This window comes from Myodes glareolus, chromosome 7, assembly GCF_982192425.1.
Source record: "Myodes glareolus chromosome 7, mMyoGla1.1, whole genome shotgun sequence".
Classification (NCBI taxonomy): Eukaryota; Metazoa; Chordata; class Mammalia; order Rodentia; family Cricetidae; genus Myodes; species Myodes glareolus.
Window position 1 is genome coordinate 34,394,046 of NC_142032.1, and position 13,286 is coordinate 34,407,331.

At 38.2% G+C, this 13,286-nt stretch overlaps 1 protein-coding gene across 10 annotated transcripts in view; it reads left to right on the top strand.

The window, feature by feature from the left end:
- The window catches only part of Rfx3 (regulatory factor X3), a 243,934-nt gene extending 231,588 nt beyond the window's left edge, over nt 1–12,346 (top strand). For 8 of the 10 annotated variants that reach the window (XM_087908011.1, XM_087908013.1, XM_087908014.1 and 5 more), the window contains 3 exons: nt 2,446–2,508; nt 3,414–3,456; nt 5,517–12,346. In XM_087908011.1, the coding sequence (XP_087764137.1) occupies nt 2,446–2,508; nt 3,414–3,456; nt 5,517–5,755 (345 nt within the window). In that variant the 3' untranslated portion in view covers nt 5,756–12,346. The remainder of the gene's footprint in view (nt 1–2,445; nt 2,509–3,413; nt 3,457–5,516) is intronic. The other 2 variants (XM_087908016.1, XM_085693753.2) reach the window with 1 other exon arrangement.
- The last annotated feature ends 940 nt before the right edge of the window (nt 12,347–13,286 follow it).

Below are 13,286 nucleotides of genomic sequence, written 5' to 3' on the forward strand. Positions count from 1 at the left end.
TGCAGGCTCCTGCAGAAGGGCCTGGGAAGGAAGCACAGCTGCCCTTATATACAGACCGGGAAGTACGTGCAGTTATTGGGAGCGGTGGGGAATGGGGTTCTTTAGGTGGAGCTTCTGGGAAAGGCTTCTTCAAGAAAGTATATTCAGAAAGTGACCCATGAGGCCACACTTATTTGGAAGAAAACATACTGGACCACTAATTAATGCACTCTGTATGTGTGTACTGTCATATCAATGCATAGTAGCTTTTCTCTGCTCCAGTCCTTTCTACAGCAGAAAAACTCTACAAAAGTAGCTTCACCGATTTCTGCAACTAGAGGTTTACAAAACCCAGGCTTTCTCATGAGTCCCCTTGTTCATTTCTATTCACAGCTTATATTGCTTCCTTCCTTTCTGACCTGATGAGGGTCCATGACATCTGCCTGCTCTCCCATGCTTCTCCTCTTTGCACCCTCTCATGCCTTTCTACCACTACTTTGATTGGCTGCTGAAACCTTAAGCCCGTACAATTGATTTCCATTTCTCATTTTTGACCCCTAAGGTTTCTGGGCTGCCTCATTTTCCTGCTAGCCTACCCAGCCTTCATACTGGAAGCAACTACTTATAGTTACTTCCATAAAAGGATTTTCTAATTTGATCTGACTGATACTGTTTGGGTCAGTGTTCAAATGTGGTAGGTGCTCATTAAATATTTATTTAATAACTGAACAGATGAACTGATGCTAAATCTTACCCAGCCTAGCTATAGGGTTGAAATTAATTCCTTCTACTATATATCATATGTGTATGTACATGTATATTGCTCTCACATATGAAATACACCTAAAAATTCTCTCTTTAATCTATTAAAATCTCTTCACTTCTTCACTGGATTCTCACATATGAAATACACCTAAAAATTCTCTCTTTAGTCTATTAAAATCTCTTCACTTCTTCATTGGATTCTTTGATTTCTCATCTATTGTCTCCTTTTGCTATGTGTGTACAACTTTGTCATTTATCTCAGAGATATCTGAGGACATTGGCAATGTCTTTGCTGCTCTTTGTACATCATCCAGCCCAGAGCGTTTTGAAAAGCAGTGTGTGTGTGTGTGTGTGTGTGTGTGTGTGTGTGTGTGTGCGCGCACGCGCGCGCACGTGCATGTTATTTTGCTAATAACAGTAACAATAGGTGGTTTCAGGTTGAACGGCTTGTTTTCATCGTTATGAATAGTCAGACACATCCAAGTTAAGCAGAGTTTCTAAGAAAAACCTTTACATATAGTAACAAGTGTCTTTAAGGTTTTTAAATGAACAAATACATTATAGTTTGAACTACTATAATCCAAAACTTAAAACTATCTCAAAATATGACAGTTTTGAGTACCACTGTAATACTGCAAGTATCATGTGATGGGGTACACTCAAAATTATGTGCATTAAAAATACTGCAATTGCTAGGTATATAAATTATTTATAAAACGAGGAATCTTATGTTTATAGTTAAGTTCCATCCATAATCTTTATATGTTTTCAAATATTCTAATATTTGTAAAAAGTCTGAAATCTGAAACACTTTTGCTCCCAAGCATTCAGATAAGTAATATACAACCTATCCTCACCCTTTTATAAGCAGAGATGTGCTTAGAGTCATGATTGTCAGTTTGTTCTGAGTCTAGATCCTAAGAATTATTAAATGATAATATAATGATTCTTAATTTTTAATGTCCTCTGTCTATAGTCCTAAATGTTTAACTAAGACCCAAGGTGGATAAATAATCCCCTTGAATATTTGTTGCTTGTTTTATATTCTGTGATTCAAAAACCATATAATTTATACTTTGAATTTTATTTAAATGTACATAGGATGTTGGCCCATGTACTCAGGGTCTTCTTCAAAACAGCAGTTCAGTAGCTATGCTTTGTTGCCCAGTAAGATACAACTGTCAAGTAGTGGGACAGCATCTCCAGCAAATGGAGTAGGAGTTGCATGTTCAGGAGGCCCCTTCCCTTAGAAGCAGTCACCTGGAAAAGCTATGCATTTATTCCAGTAAAGCTGCTTAACGGTGGCTTAACGATAGAGTGGAATGCCTCTCCTTAATCTTCTTTTATAATGCTAAGAACCACAAGGAGTAAAGGGATATATTATTATAAATACCCTGAACTGTGACAAAGATGAATTTGATTTGAATATGGAACTCTTTATAAGCAAATAAAGTCCAAGACCAAATGTAGTGAACAGAAACATGGAGTCATATTTGGAAGTGAGCTGACAGTATGAACTTTCTGGAATTATGCACAAACTTACTCTGAAAGTGGCTGTCAAAGAGGACTGTTCCAGAACCCTTACCTTAGAACAGATGTATGCGCTCCCGAGGTAGCATCTGTGGACATAGTGTTTGTTTAAGTGGGAAAGAAACAACATGCACGTGTTTGCAAAATAAGATCAGTTTTATTACTTTATAGACATTCCTTGTAGATGAAAAATGTACTCCTATCACGGAACTCTTTATAAGCAAACTTCCGAATGTAAGTAGAATTTCTGTCTCATCCTTTTTAAGTCTGTTGAGAAATCTGAATTTCTAATAACTGCTTTGAAAAAAACTGCCGTGGAATCTTTTCTAAAAGCAGACGCTTTATGTTTCACTTTGCTTCTTTTGGATTAGCTTTGTACCTCTGCTAGTCAGTTTCTTATTTAGTGTATCTATCTTTGTTCCCCCTGAGAGACTCAAAATGTACTTTCTTGCTGTTAGATTATCATCAAGCTATTGAAGAAAGCAGAAAGGAGCATCTATGCCCATGGCTGTTAATTGTTCCAGTGTGGAGAACTGCTGTTCACATTGCTTGTAGCAAATGCCTTTCCTTTCTTTAAAAAAAAAAAAAAAGGAGCCTTTGTATCCTGGTAAATAAGAGTATCAATTAATTTAGAGAAGGCTCAAATTTTACAATGTGACCTAAAGACTATTTCAGCTCTGGAGCTCCCATTGTGTCTGTCTCTCACTGATGAGAGTCCCCACAACTGCAAGGCTGTGATCCAGCCATGACGGTCCCAGCCAGACTCACTGGCCAAGCATGAGGATGTATACTGTTTGACTGGGGCTTCCAAATGATTTCATCACACACATCACCAGCCAGGTCAGCCAGGCCTCTTTCTTCATTGCTAAACTGAAATAAAAGTAAAATGGAGCATGGAAGCCAAAGAAAATTGTTATCCTTTCTCAAAGAGGTGAAGACAACTCAATTGCAACATATTTTAAGCTTCAGATTTGACACATTTGATTGGAAAATTGTGTGGCCTTTCTCGTTAGGGAGCAAAATGGTCAGCAGTTCACACTTTTAAAAAGTCATGGAGTGATGTTTTTACCACAGACTGATAGAATGTTCTTTTATTCTGTCAAGTAATAACTATTGCACAAATGTCTGTTATTCTGCAGTTTGGTGATTTAAATGCTGTGTCTCCTGGAAATCTGGATAAAGGTAAGAACTGAAAACTTCGAAGGACTTTTTAGCTGAGATCTTGTGAGAGGAAGCAGTATGGCTGCAGCACTGGGATCCTCTGGACGTAGTGCGCAGACCAGGAGGAAAGCAGCAGCTAGCTGTCTTGGGCATCCCTTGGGATATTGCTGGGTGTTTCCTCATGTCTTCGTCATGTGAAATACACTGAATGCAGAAGATTGAATTTAAATGCAGTTCCATACTTCTTTAAACTTTGTCACAGAAGTTCAGTATAAATAAAAAATTATTGACCATGGCCAGAATTCTGAAAGAATATTCTAAAATTGGACCAGAGGATTTTATTCAAAGCCAGGCAATAAAAAGACCCCTTAGCTTACCCATCTACTAGTCAGCTAACTTTTCAATGGCAAAAGAACTCAGAGGTAGCAGTAATGTGTATCGTAAAACCACAGTGATCAGTAGTTGAGTTGAGAAGGATAAATAGATTTCTATGATGGTATTGTCAGTCTAGTGTATGCTGTTATGTATACATGGTATGCCCTCCTGAATAACCTAATGGTCAATAAGACAATGCAGTAAAAAGAACAGAAGGGTCAAAGGTGAGTTGAGTAAGACTAGAACGCATAAATCCAATCCAACTTTAAAAGAACAATTCTTAAAATGGCAATGAGGTTTTAAATCATAACATGTCTTTCAGGAAAGCAACACTACAGTAATATAGCTATCTTCTTGCTTGGAACTTGAAGAATTGTTACAGTTATTGGCATTTCTAGGAAGAAGTACATTTATACCTTCTTACCAGAGACCCTCTAGAGAAACTGAGGTCAGAGAAAGGGCTTGGGAGTCTGCAAAAACATGCAGCACTGTTTCCCCAAGTGCGCTGCCCCAGAATTTCCATAACACCCCTTCTGTGTCTGTCTGTACCATCACTCTTTGGATAGCTCTCTCTGACATGCTGTTACCACTGTTCTTGTCTTAATTTCCATTTTAGTACCAGAGCAAGAAAATGAGAAGGTTAGTCTCCCCCAGCATGTTATTGCTGCAGAGGTACAACCTGTGAAATTGCAGTTGTAACCTCAGAAAATTACGTGGGTGATCACTTACCTACAGTCTTCTTCATAAAGTAAAGAATCAAGGAATTTGATCAACCCCAAGAGTACCCCACTATAGCTTTTGTGCAACAAAACTCAAGTGTGTTTCCAGAGCGGGAGCACAGCTGGCTGTCGAAGTGCACTGAGGACCTGGTGTCCTAAGGAACCTGTCTCTCAGAGACGATAGGGGCAAGTCAGATAGACCTACAACTCTGGAGTTTACTCAGACTGTGTTCTCAGAGCTTTTTCTATCTACAGCAAGATGGATAAAGGGATCCTTCATTAATCCCTTCCCTGGCCGGCTCATGGCGGAGTTGCTACTGCCTCCTATATGGGTTTCCCTTGGCTACAAGTGGAACATGAATTTTTGTGGGTTTTTTCCACAAAAATGAGTTATATCAATGTAATAAAATTTGGGAGCAAAGGTGAATAATATATATGTTTAATTTTCAGAAACAAATTACAAGTATTTACAGAATTAATGCTGCCAGCAAAGATGTCCTTTGTGCATGTTTAAAATCTCCCATTACCACTTCATTAGTTTGCTTTTTCTTAGCATATGAATTAAGAATTTATTCAGTTTGATGTTTGCTGTCTGTAGAGCAATAGTTACACAGTAGTTAGATCATGAGTCATAGTGTGGTAGTTGTTCTGTGGAGCAGCACAGGCCTCATCTACATTAAGTCAGCCTGGACCAAACACAGTAAACATTTTTGCGTGCCCTCCCCCTCTAAGATCAGTATAATATGCCAAAGTGACTACATTATGATTGCACAAATTATGCTGTTGTTCAATACAGAAATTTTATATAAAATTCCAAATGTCTGAAAGAATTGTGACTGTCTCACTAGAGCACGAAGGGGAATAAAATCCCACGAGAGGACAGCCTACAGGTTTCCTCCCCTAGGGAAAGCCGAGGTTGCTCAGTGAGCTGTTATACTCGGGTGATTATGAGCCATGCGTTGATGTCTTCTGGTGGTGTCTGTGCAGATGAAGGCAGTGAAGTAGAAAGTGAGATGGATGAAGACCTGGACGATTCTTCAGAGCCTCAGGCCAAAAGAGAGAAAACAGAGCTGAGCCAGGCCTTCCCAGTGGGCTGCATGCAGCCAGTCCTGGAGAGTGGTGTGCAGCCCAGCCTCCTGAGCCCCGTGCACAGCGAGCACATCGTCACGAGCACGCAGACCATCCGGCAGTGCAGCGCCACGGGCAACACCTACACGGCAGTCTAACAGCACGAAATAATGTCTCGAGCTTACTTTACCCCACTATCCTGGGCTTAAGCTGAAATTTTAACAAGCCTAAAGGTTGACTGTTGTCAAAAGTCTGTCTGTGCTGAACATTACCTTTTTGGAGTTGTGAAATGGAATGGGTGTATGTGTTTTTCCAGGTTTTTTTTTAACACAAATTATTTGCCTTTTAATAATAGGAGTTTCTCCCCCACTCCCCCTTAGTTTCAGGTGTCAAGAAGGATTTTTACAACACGTAATGTCATTGTTTTTGTTTTCTCATACTTAAAAAGTAATTTACATTTTGTAGCTTAAAATATTTTATTGTTGATTGTTAGTCTTGGTGTATGATTTTATGTGTAAGTTTTTTAATTAGATGCACTTCTGTGAAATATCAAAAGAAATGAATTTCTTTGATTTACACTGGAGGCATGCCCATTTGGCAGCAGATGCATCAAATTTGCTTCTGGAAGGTGCTTTTCATTGGACAGAACCATAAGACACTATTTTGATAACATTTTGGAGTATGGAAAGAATACAGAGCGTTTTTATTATAATGGTAGAGGGTTGGGAAGGTCATCTATTTTTCTCTGAAAAAAAATTGAGCTGTGCATTTATCAGTTCAGGGTAAATGACAGAATGGCAAGAGATTATGCTCATATGTACATAATTTGTGTACATAACTATTAAACCATGTTAACAATGCAAGCTTCCGTTAGACCTTGACTTTTAACTATTATTTACATACCAATTCCTCTGTTTAAAGACTACTGATTCTGTATTGGGACCACTGCACAGATGCATTCTGCTGTTAAGTGGGGCTGTTATAGTTAGATACTGAAGCTGAAAAATGACTTGACTTTTTTTTTTTTAAAGTGTACATGCTACTTATACTGAGCTGGACATACAGGAAACCATTCCATTTGGATGACTTTCTTTTATTCCAGGTCTTTTTTCTAATAGTAGTTCAATATGCTGCTATTATAAAAAATGTATAGAATGCAAGGAATGTAGCGACCTGCATATTGTTATTTCCTGGTTTCTAAAGTACATGGATTTAAATTTTACACAGAACCTGAAGGCAGTGTGACTGGCACACCTCACTGTTGCTGACCCCGATTCTGTAGGATTTGGATAGGTGGCTGGATGGACCATTGCCATTGAAGAATGTACATCAGGGATCATCGTACCTCGGCTATTACATGGTGCCTTAAAACAGAACTGAGCTAAGGTTTAGTAAGGTTTATTTTGTTCGTGAATAACTCTTCAACCCATTTGGTAAAGTGTGCCTGTCGTGCTCAGACTCCTGAAGTAAGGACAGGCCACATGTTCTTCAAGGGGAATTGAGGGGAAAAGTAAAGCAACACAAAGAGACAAAAACTTCAGTTTCTCTCTGAGTGACTGTGAGTGGACTTGTCTATGTTTTATCCTTGGAGCTGAATATCACTTGATTATAAATCAGATTGCTAAGGGTATGGACTAACAGGCTAGTTTTCATACAAACATGTTACTTAAAGGTCATATGTTGTAGACCATTCTTATCTAGTTACAATTCTGGAAAGCTAACACAATGAGCAGGTACTTATTGAAGTGCATCTTTTCAGTCTAAATGTCTGTCTGTGTGTCTGTGTGTCTCTGTATGCGCATGCACACATTCACACACATGCACACGCACTCACCCATGCATGCACGCACACACATGGAGCAGGAGTCTGCTACAGTCAGAAGGTGAGACCCTAAAGAGCACAGGCTCATCATGTTTATTTTGCATGAAAACCAAGGTTCTTTTCAGGACTCAAGTTATCAACAACAACAACAACAAAATAGGACACATTCTTTTGTTTAAATAACTATAAAAATAAATCAGTGAAAGTCAATAAATAAAGAAATCAATAAAGCCAAAAAAAGCAAAGGAAAGCACAACACAATGTTTAGATCACTACTGAAGCCTCTATTAAACTGAAGACTTCATCTTTCCAGTTGAGTTGGGTGAGGAGTGTGGTTAAGGAGATAAGGCTGCACCAATCTGGAAAGTTAAAAATACCAAATGGCTTATCAGGAAACACAGTGTATTGAAACTGTTATTGCCTGATTGTCTCAAACTTCTGAAGATCAACAGCATTTCTTAAATTAAAATATCATAAATATGGTTTTTAGTGGGCTCTGATTTTGTATTGAGGAACTTCCTCATGCTTGAGTCTTCACTGGCATCCAAGCATCACTTCATTTACTGAAGATTCCCAAAGGCAATGAATTTGCAAACCCCTCCCCTGCATAATCTATCATAAGCTACAAAGACCATGGATCTACTTCGTTGTGAGTTAGAAAATGTTTACACATAAAATTTAAATCATCACATAGCTCTCTTCATTTTAATTCTCCCTCCTGAGGTCTTTCAGTTTCCTGTCTCTCCCTGTCATCAACAGATGGCATCATGTCTGTATTGGACCAAATGTATTTACTGGTTTCACTGTGTTTATTGGTTGATTTTTTAATGTATTTGTATCACTGTTTCATTTAATTTAATGTTGGAGATACTTGTATCATGAAAGGAATCTGCTAACAATGGATAGATGTAGACTCATCAGAGTGAGGGACTGAGTGGCCCTCCAGAATTCCACATTTCTTCCACTTGTTCATGGTTTGTTCTAAATTAGGACAGAGTAGATATTAATAAGCCTTGTTATGGTCAGAATTGACTCAAAAATATTCTGAAATCTTCTATAAATAATTAGAAACATTAATCCTTTTACACTAGTGTAGCTAGTTCTAACCAATGCACACAACAGAACACCAATGGCTTATGACACTTCTAGCTATTTGTAGTACACACTTGAACGCACATCAATTTTGGATTTGAATTGTGAAATATATTAGACAACAAAACTAATTTATATGCAGGCATAAGCTAGAACAATCACATGTTGTAGTCATTTAACATTTGTTTCCATTTTTCATTCCCCAAAACTGACTTTTCTAAAAATTCGCATTACAATGAGACTTCATTGTAGACTTATTGACACAATACGGATTTTAAGGACTTTTGATATTTCTTGACATTGGAATCAAATGATAGTCTTGAAATACATGAGTGTGAACCAAGTGCTACACTTCTGGTGAGGAAAAGGGAAGGGAGGTGCATGAGCTGTTGGTACATTTCAGAAGAGCTGTCTCCATGTAATACAATTGAATATTATAGGAATAGTTTAATATTAGCAAACACTTGGAGAATTATAGCCAAAAGATTTGCACTTCTAAAACCAGTGAACAATGAGTGGAATGGGTGAACCTTCTCCTGGGAACACAGGGCCCAGTTTTTGATGTTTTATTTCTTTTGGATACCAAGTTACTAGGGATTTGCATCCAAATCGTGTTTGGATTGACTGTGTGAGTCTTACTGCCTTTTCAGAGATCTGCGTTCCTTTTCATGATTTCCCTTGTACTGTATAGCACGGTTCATGCACCTCTCTTTAGATGGTGTACTTTAAAAACAGAGGTAAAATACACAGATGGTTTTTGCGCTGCATACATAAAGTTAGTAGTGTGCAACATTAACTGCCTTTGATTTGTAGTAGATGTGCAGAAATGAGCACGTTCTTGCAGAATGCTGGAGATGTCAATCAGGAGTGAGTACTGCTCCCATGCTGTCATCATGGACACTCTCTCTAGAAGTGCTTAATGCATTTTCAGTTTTTAAAAGATTATTCTTATTATATTTGAAATGTCTAAAATAACGCTGTGCTTGCAGCATCGGTGTAAAAGCAAACAAGTGTGTAACTGTGCTGGTCCTCATTGCGTGGACACAGTAGGAAGTCAAAAACATGACTAGTCACATTTGTACACGAGGTGAGGCAGTGCTTATCTGTAACAGATTGACTTTGTCATAACCTCCCTCTCCCCAAATTCTTTAGAGCAAATCAAACCATCCAGAAATGAAAATCAGAACTCTATGATCTCTGTGGGTCATGTCAGAGTATGGGGGAGGAGGGCTGGCATGCAGTGTTGTTGAACACCGGGCTGTGACAGGGTCAAAGCAACCTCCATGTCCACGGTAGAGCAAACCCCTTAACAGAACCCTAGTATTTCTGCGAGTCTGGTGATTTTTATAAGACTGGAACTGAAGCATTAATTCGGTGCTGAGTTCTAGTCCTATAAAAGCCCTTTGCTGTAATGCCTTGTATTAACCCTTTGAGCATTGTAAGATATACAATGGGGGATAAAAGCCTTTCAGATCATTTATTTAGACTTAAAAAAGTAAAATAGCCTCTATATCCAAATGTCTAATTACACTGTTTTTTAAAGGGGGGGTCAGAAAAGAAAGTGTCTCCATGCCGAACACTTGCATTTTATATACAACTCTTAATTTTACTTCAAGAGGGCTTGATATATTTATTCCCAAATATTCACTGCCATCTAAGTAAGTGTACTGTTTACAGAAGACAAAATCAGCTTTTCTAGCATCACGTGACTCTCTGGAAAGGGAGGACACAGACACTGGCCTGTGCAGGCCTATGTTGTAACTGGTTTCTGCACACTGGAGGTACCTGATTGCCTTTAAAAGGTGTAATAAAATAAAGGGTTACATTTCTTCTTTTTTCCCAAAACAGAAGATCTCATTTATTTAGCTTTAGAAAGTACAAATGCAAGTGGAGCCTTAGGAAGAAATGAGTTCCTTTAAACACAACTGAACTTGGGACAGTTAGGCCTTTGAAGTTGCATCTATCATAAAATACTGTTTGGAAATTCATATGGGGCATAATTTTATCTATGCTCCAATGCGTTAATGCTAATAAATCAGAGAGAGACAGAGTGGCGAGCGAGGCACTCCCTTGCTCTAAGCTCTTCTGTCGGGACATGCTGTGACTACTGCTTCAGATATCTCTGAATGTCATTCTGCTTACAACATTGCTGATTTCTCCGAGGGAACTTCTGGACAGTTGATCTGGTCCTCCCCTGTGTGACAGACCACAGAGCAGTGTTGTCTGCATATGTGCCCGCACTGCCCTCGCTGGGCACAAACGGGAGTGTAACCTATTCCGATGTCTACTGACATCCGTAGCATAGTGCAAGTGTCCGCACGCACGTTGCTATTTAGGCAGTTGAGGAAGTCAGACCATGCAAATTACTCGTGTGTCAACATGCAATCCTCAAAGGGTTTTCCTTTAGCTCTCTTCTTTTGAATCTTCATGATGATTTACTGTAAATGCTTCTCAGTTTGCATGCCTTGCCCATTGCTGCTAGTGATTTTATGTGCCAGTAGACCTGAGTTTAGTTTACCAATTTTACTTAAATAGTAAAAGCCGCTTACAAAGTGACTGCCTAGGATTGATTCTCCTTTTGTTTAAAGGGATTGGTGATATGTCTTCTTAAAGAAATAATTTGTCTCTTTTATTTGGTTCTGATATTTGAATCTTTTCCCCTTCTTTCCTTTGTTTTCTTTCTTTTTTTTTTAAATAAAGTATGACGTTGGGATTGGAAGCCCTGAGTAATGAAATATTTGGTAAGAATCATTTATGTAGTTCAGTAATGATGATAACAAATCTCCGTGAGAAGTTTGATTTTGGGGAGGAAAGCAAAAATAAAACTCTGATTGACTTTTGATGACCAAGTAAATTTTCCTGGAATAAATTAGCATTTCTGAGCAAACGATTGCCTTGTTTTAGCCTACCATACACAATTTTCTATGACCCGCTAAGGAAGGTATTAAATTTTATTCGTTTAAAAAGCATCTTCTGTACCAAAGCAGATTCTTTTCTCTGCTCATCTCCGTCATCGATTTGGACCTATGGTGGCGACCAATGAGTTGGCTCCAGAAACTGAAGTGAGTGCCTTGAGAAAACTTGGGAATTTGTGCCTGAGGTGGTAAACTTTTAATTAGGTTAATTGTAGCGCTTACCAATCAGTGACTCCACTACCGCTCAGGGCTTTCGTACCTTCTAGGTAAAACTTCTTTCGTTGTGGTTTTTTTAATACTGTATTTTTTTTAAGTGCCATCATTTAAATTTCACTTAGTAAGTGGCAGATGACATTCTTCAGTCCCACAAGCACACAACGTAGTGACACTAGGAGATATTTGAGCATTTATTTTACAATCGACTGAATATATTATGTAAATGAGGTAAGCAACTTTTGTAGAGATTGTATGTGTGAGATAATGTAATGTTCTTTTCCAGTTTTTGGACTACAGTTGAATAAACTTTTTAATTATTTAAAAACATCTTTACCGAATAACATGTGATGGTTTTTTGTATAATGTATTTGATTTTGTAAATACGTATTTCCTGATGTGATTTTTGTGAGAAACGCTAAATCTTTTAGTATACCATGTCCTCTCAAGATTGGCAGGAGCTAAATACTAGTTTGTGGGCGATTTGTATTGTGTACTGTACAATAACTGGGGAACTTTTATAATTATAAAAATATATATTAACTTTTAGTGTGTTGTTTAAACAAATGACTGGAACATACTAAAGATATTAGTAGGATTTTTTCTGAATATTTCAGACTTGAACTCAGGCTAGCTTTCTTGTGTTTTTCAAAACAAAATGGTGTCTTGTCTTTTAAAAATCAATAAATTTGTTTCCTTGTTACAAACATTTGAAATGGCTTGTCTTTTCCCCCAAATCATTGTCAGGAAGCGTATATCACACCACCTCCCCTAGAGGGGACTCTGTGTCATTCATTAGCTTAGAAACAAAATTAAGTTGTTTTCCTTCTTTGTGTCAAATGAAATTGGCAATATTTACACATGAACAGCACAAAAAGAGAAAACAAAATTATAGGCCCAGCAGGGGACAAATCTTACTCCCAGAGAAGATTAGTGATTGAGTGCTGTTTGATTTTAGACGCTGTCAACATTCCCATTGTAGATCCAGATTTCTGCATGTTCATAATGTGTTTGTTTTATGTCATTTCATATTGATAATTGGCATTCAAGTTCCTTGCTTAAATTGAAATAGCTTTATTAAATTTATTAAAATTCATTTTAATGCGCTTAAGAAGATACCCTGCCCATCTTTTTCTTTGAATATGTCCAGAAACATTTTCTTGGATGTACATTTGTGGGAGATGAATGAAAACAATCATGTAGTCGCTGCCATCAGAAGGTCAAAATTACTTTTTTTCCCCCCTTTTGGACATTTGGTTGTTTTCAGATCATAGTATCTAGAGTCTTCTAAAGTGAGGAATAGCCAACTTTGAGGGTTTCTGTAAAAGAGAAATAAAAAGGGGAGACTATCTTCTTGGGACTCTCTAGCGTGGTGCTTGATATCAACTGTAGTTGATAGTAAAATATTGACAACTTAGTTCATAGCATATCTAGACTACTGCTCACTTGGGGTGTGTGTGTGTGTGTGTGTGTGTGTGTGTGTGTGTGCCTGCTTATACATGTGTATGTACATGCATGGCTGTGTGGGTTCATGTACCAGAGCACACGCAGGGAGGTCAGCAAGAGCTTCAGCTGTCGGTCCAAGCGTTCCACTTTGAGGCAGGGTCTCATATTTCGCCATCATCACTCATGCGAAGCTTGAGAGGC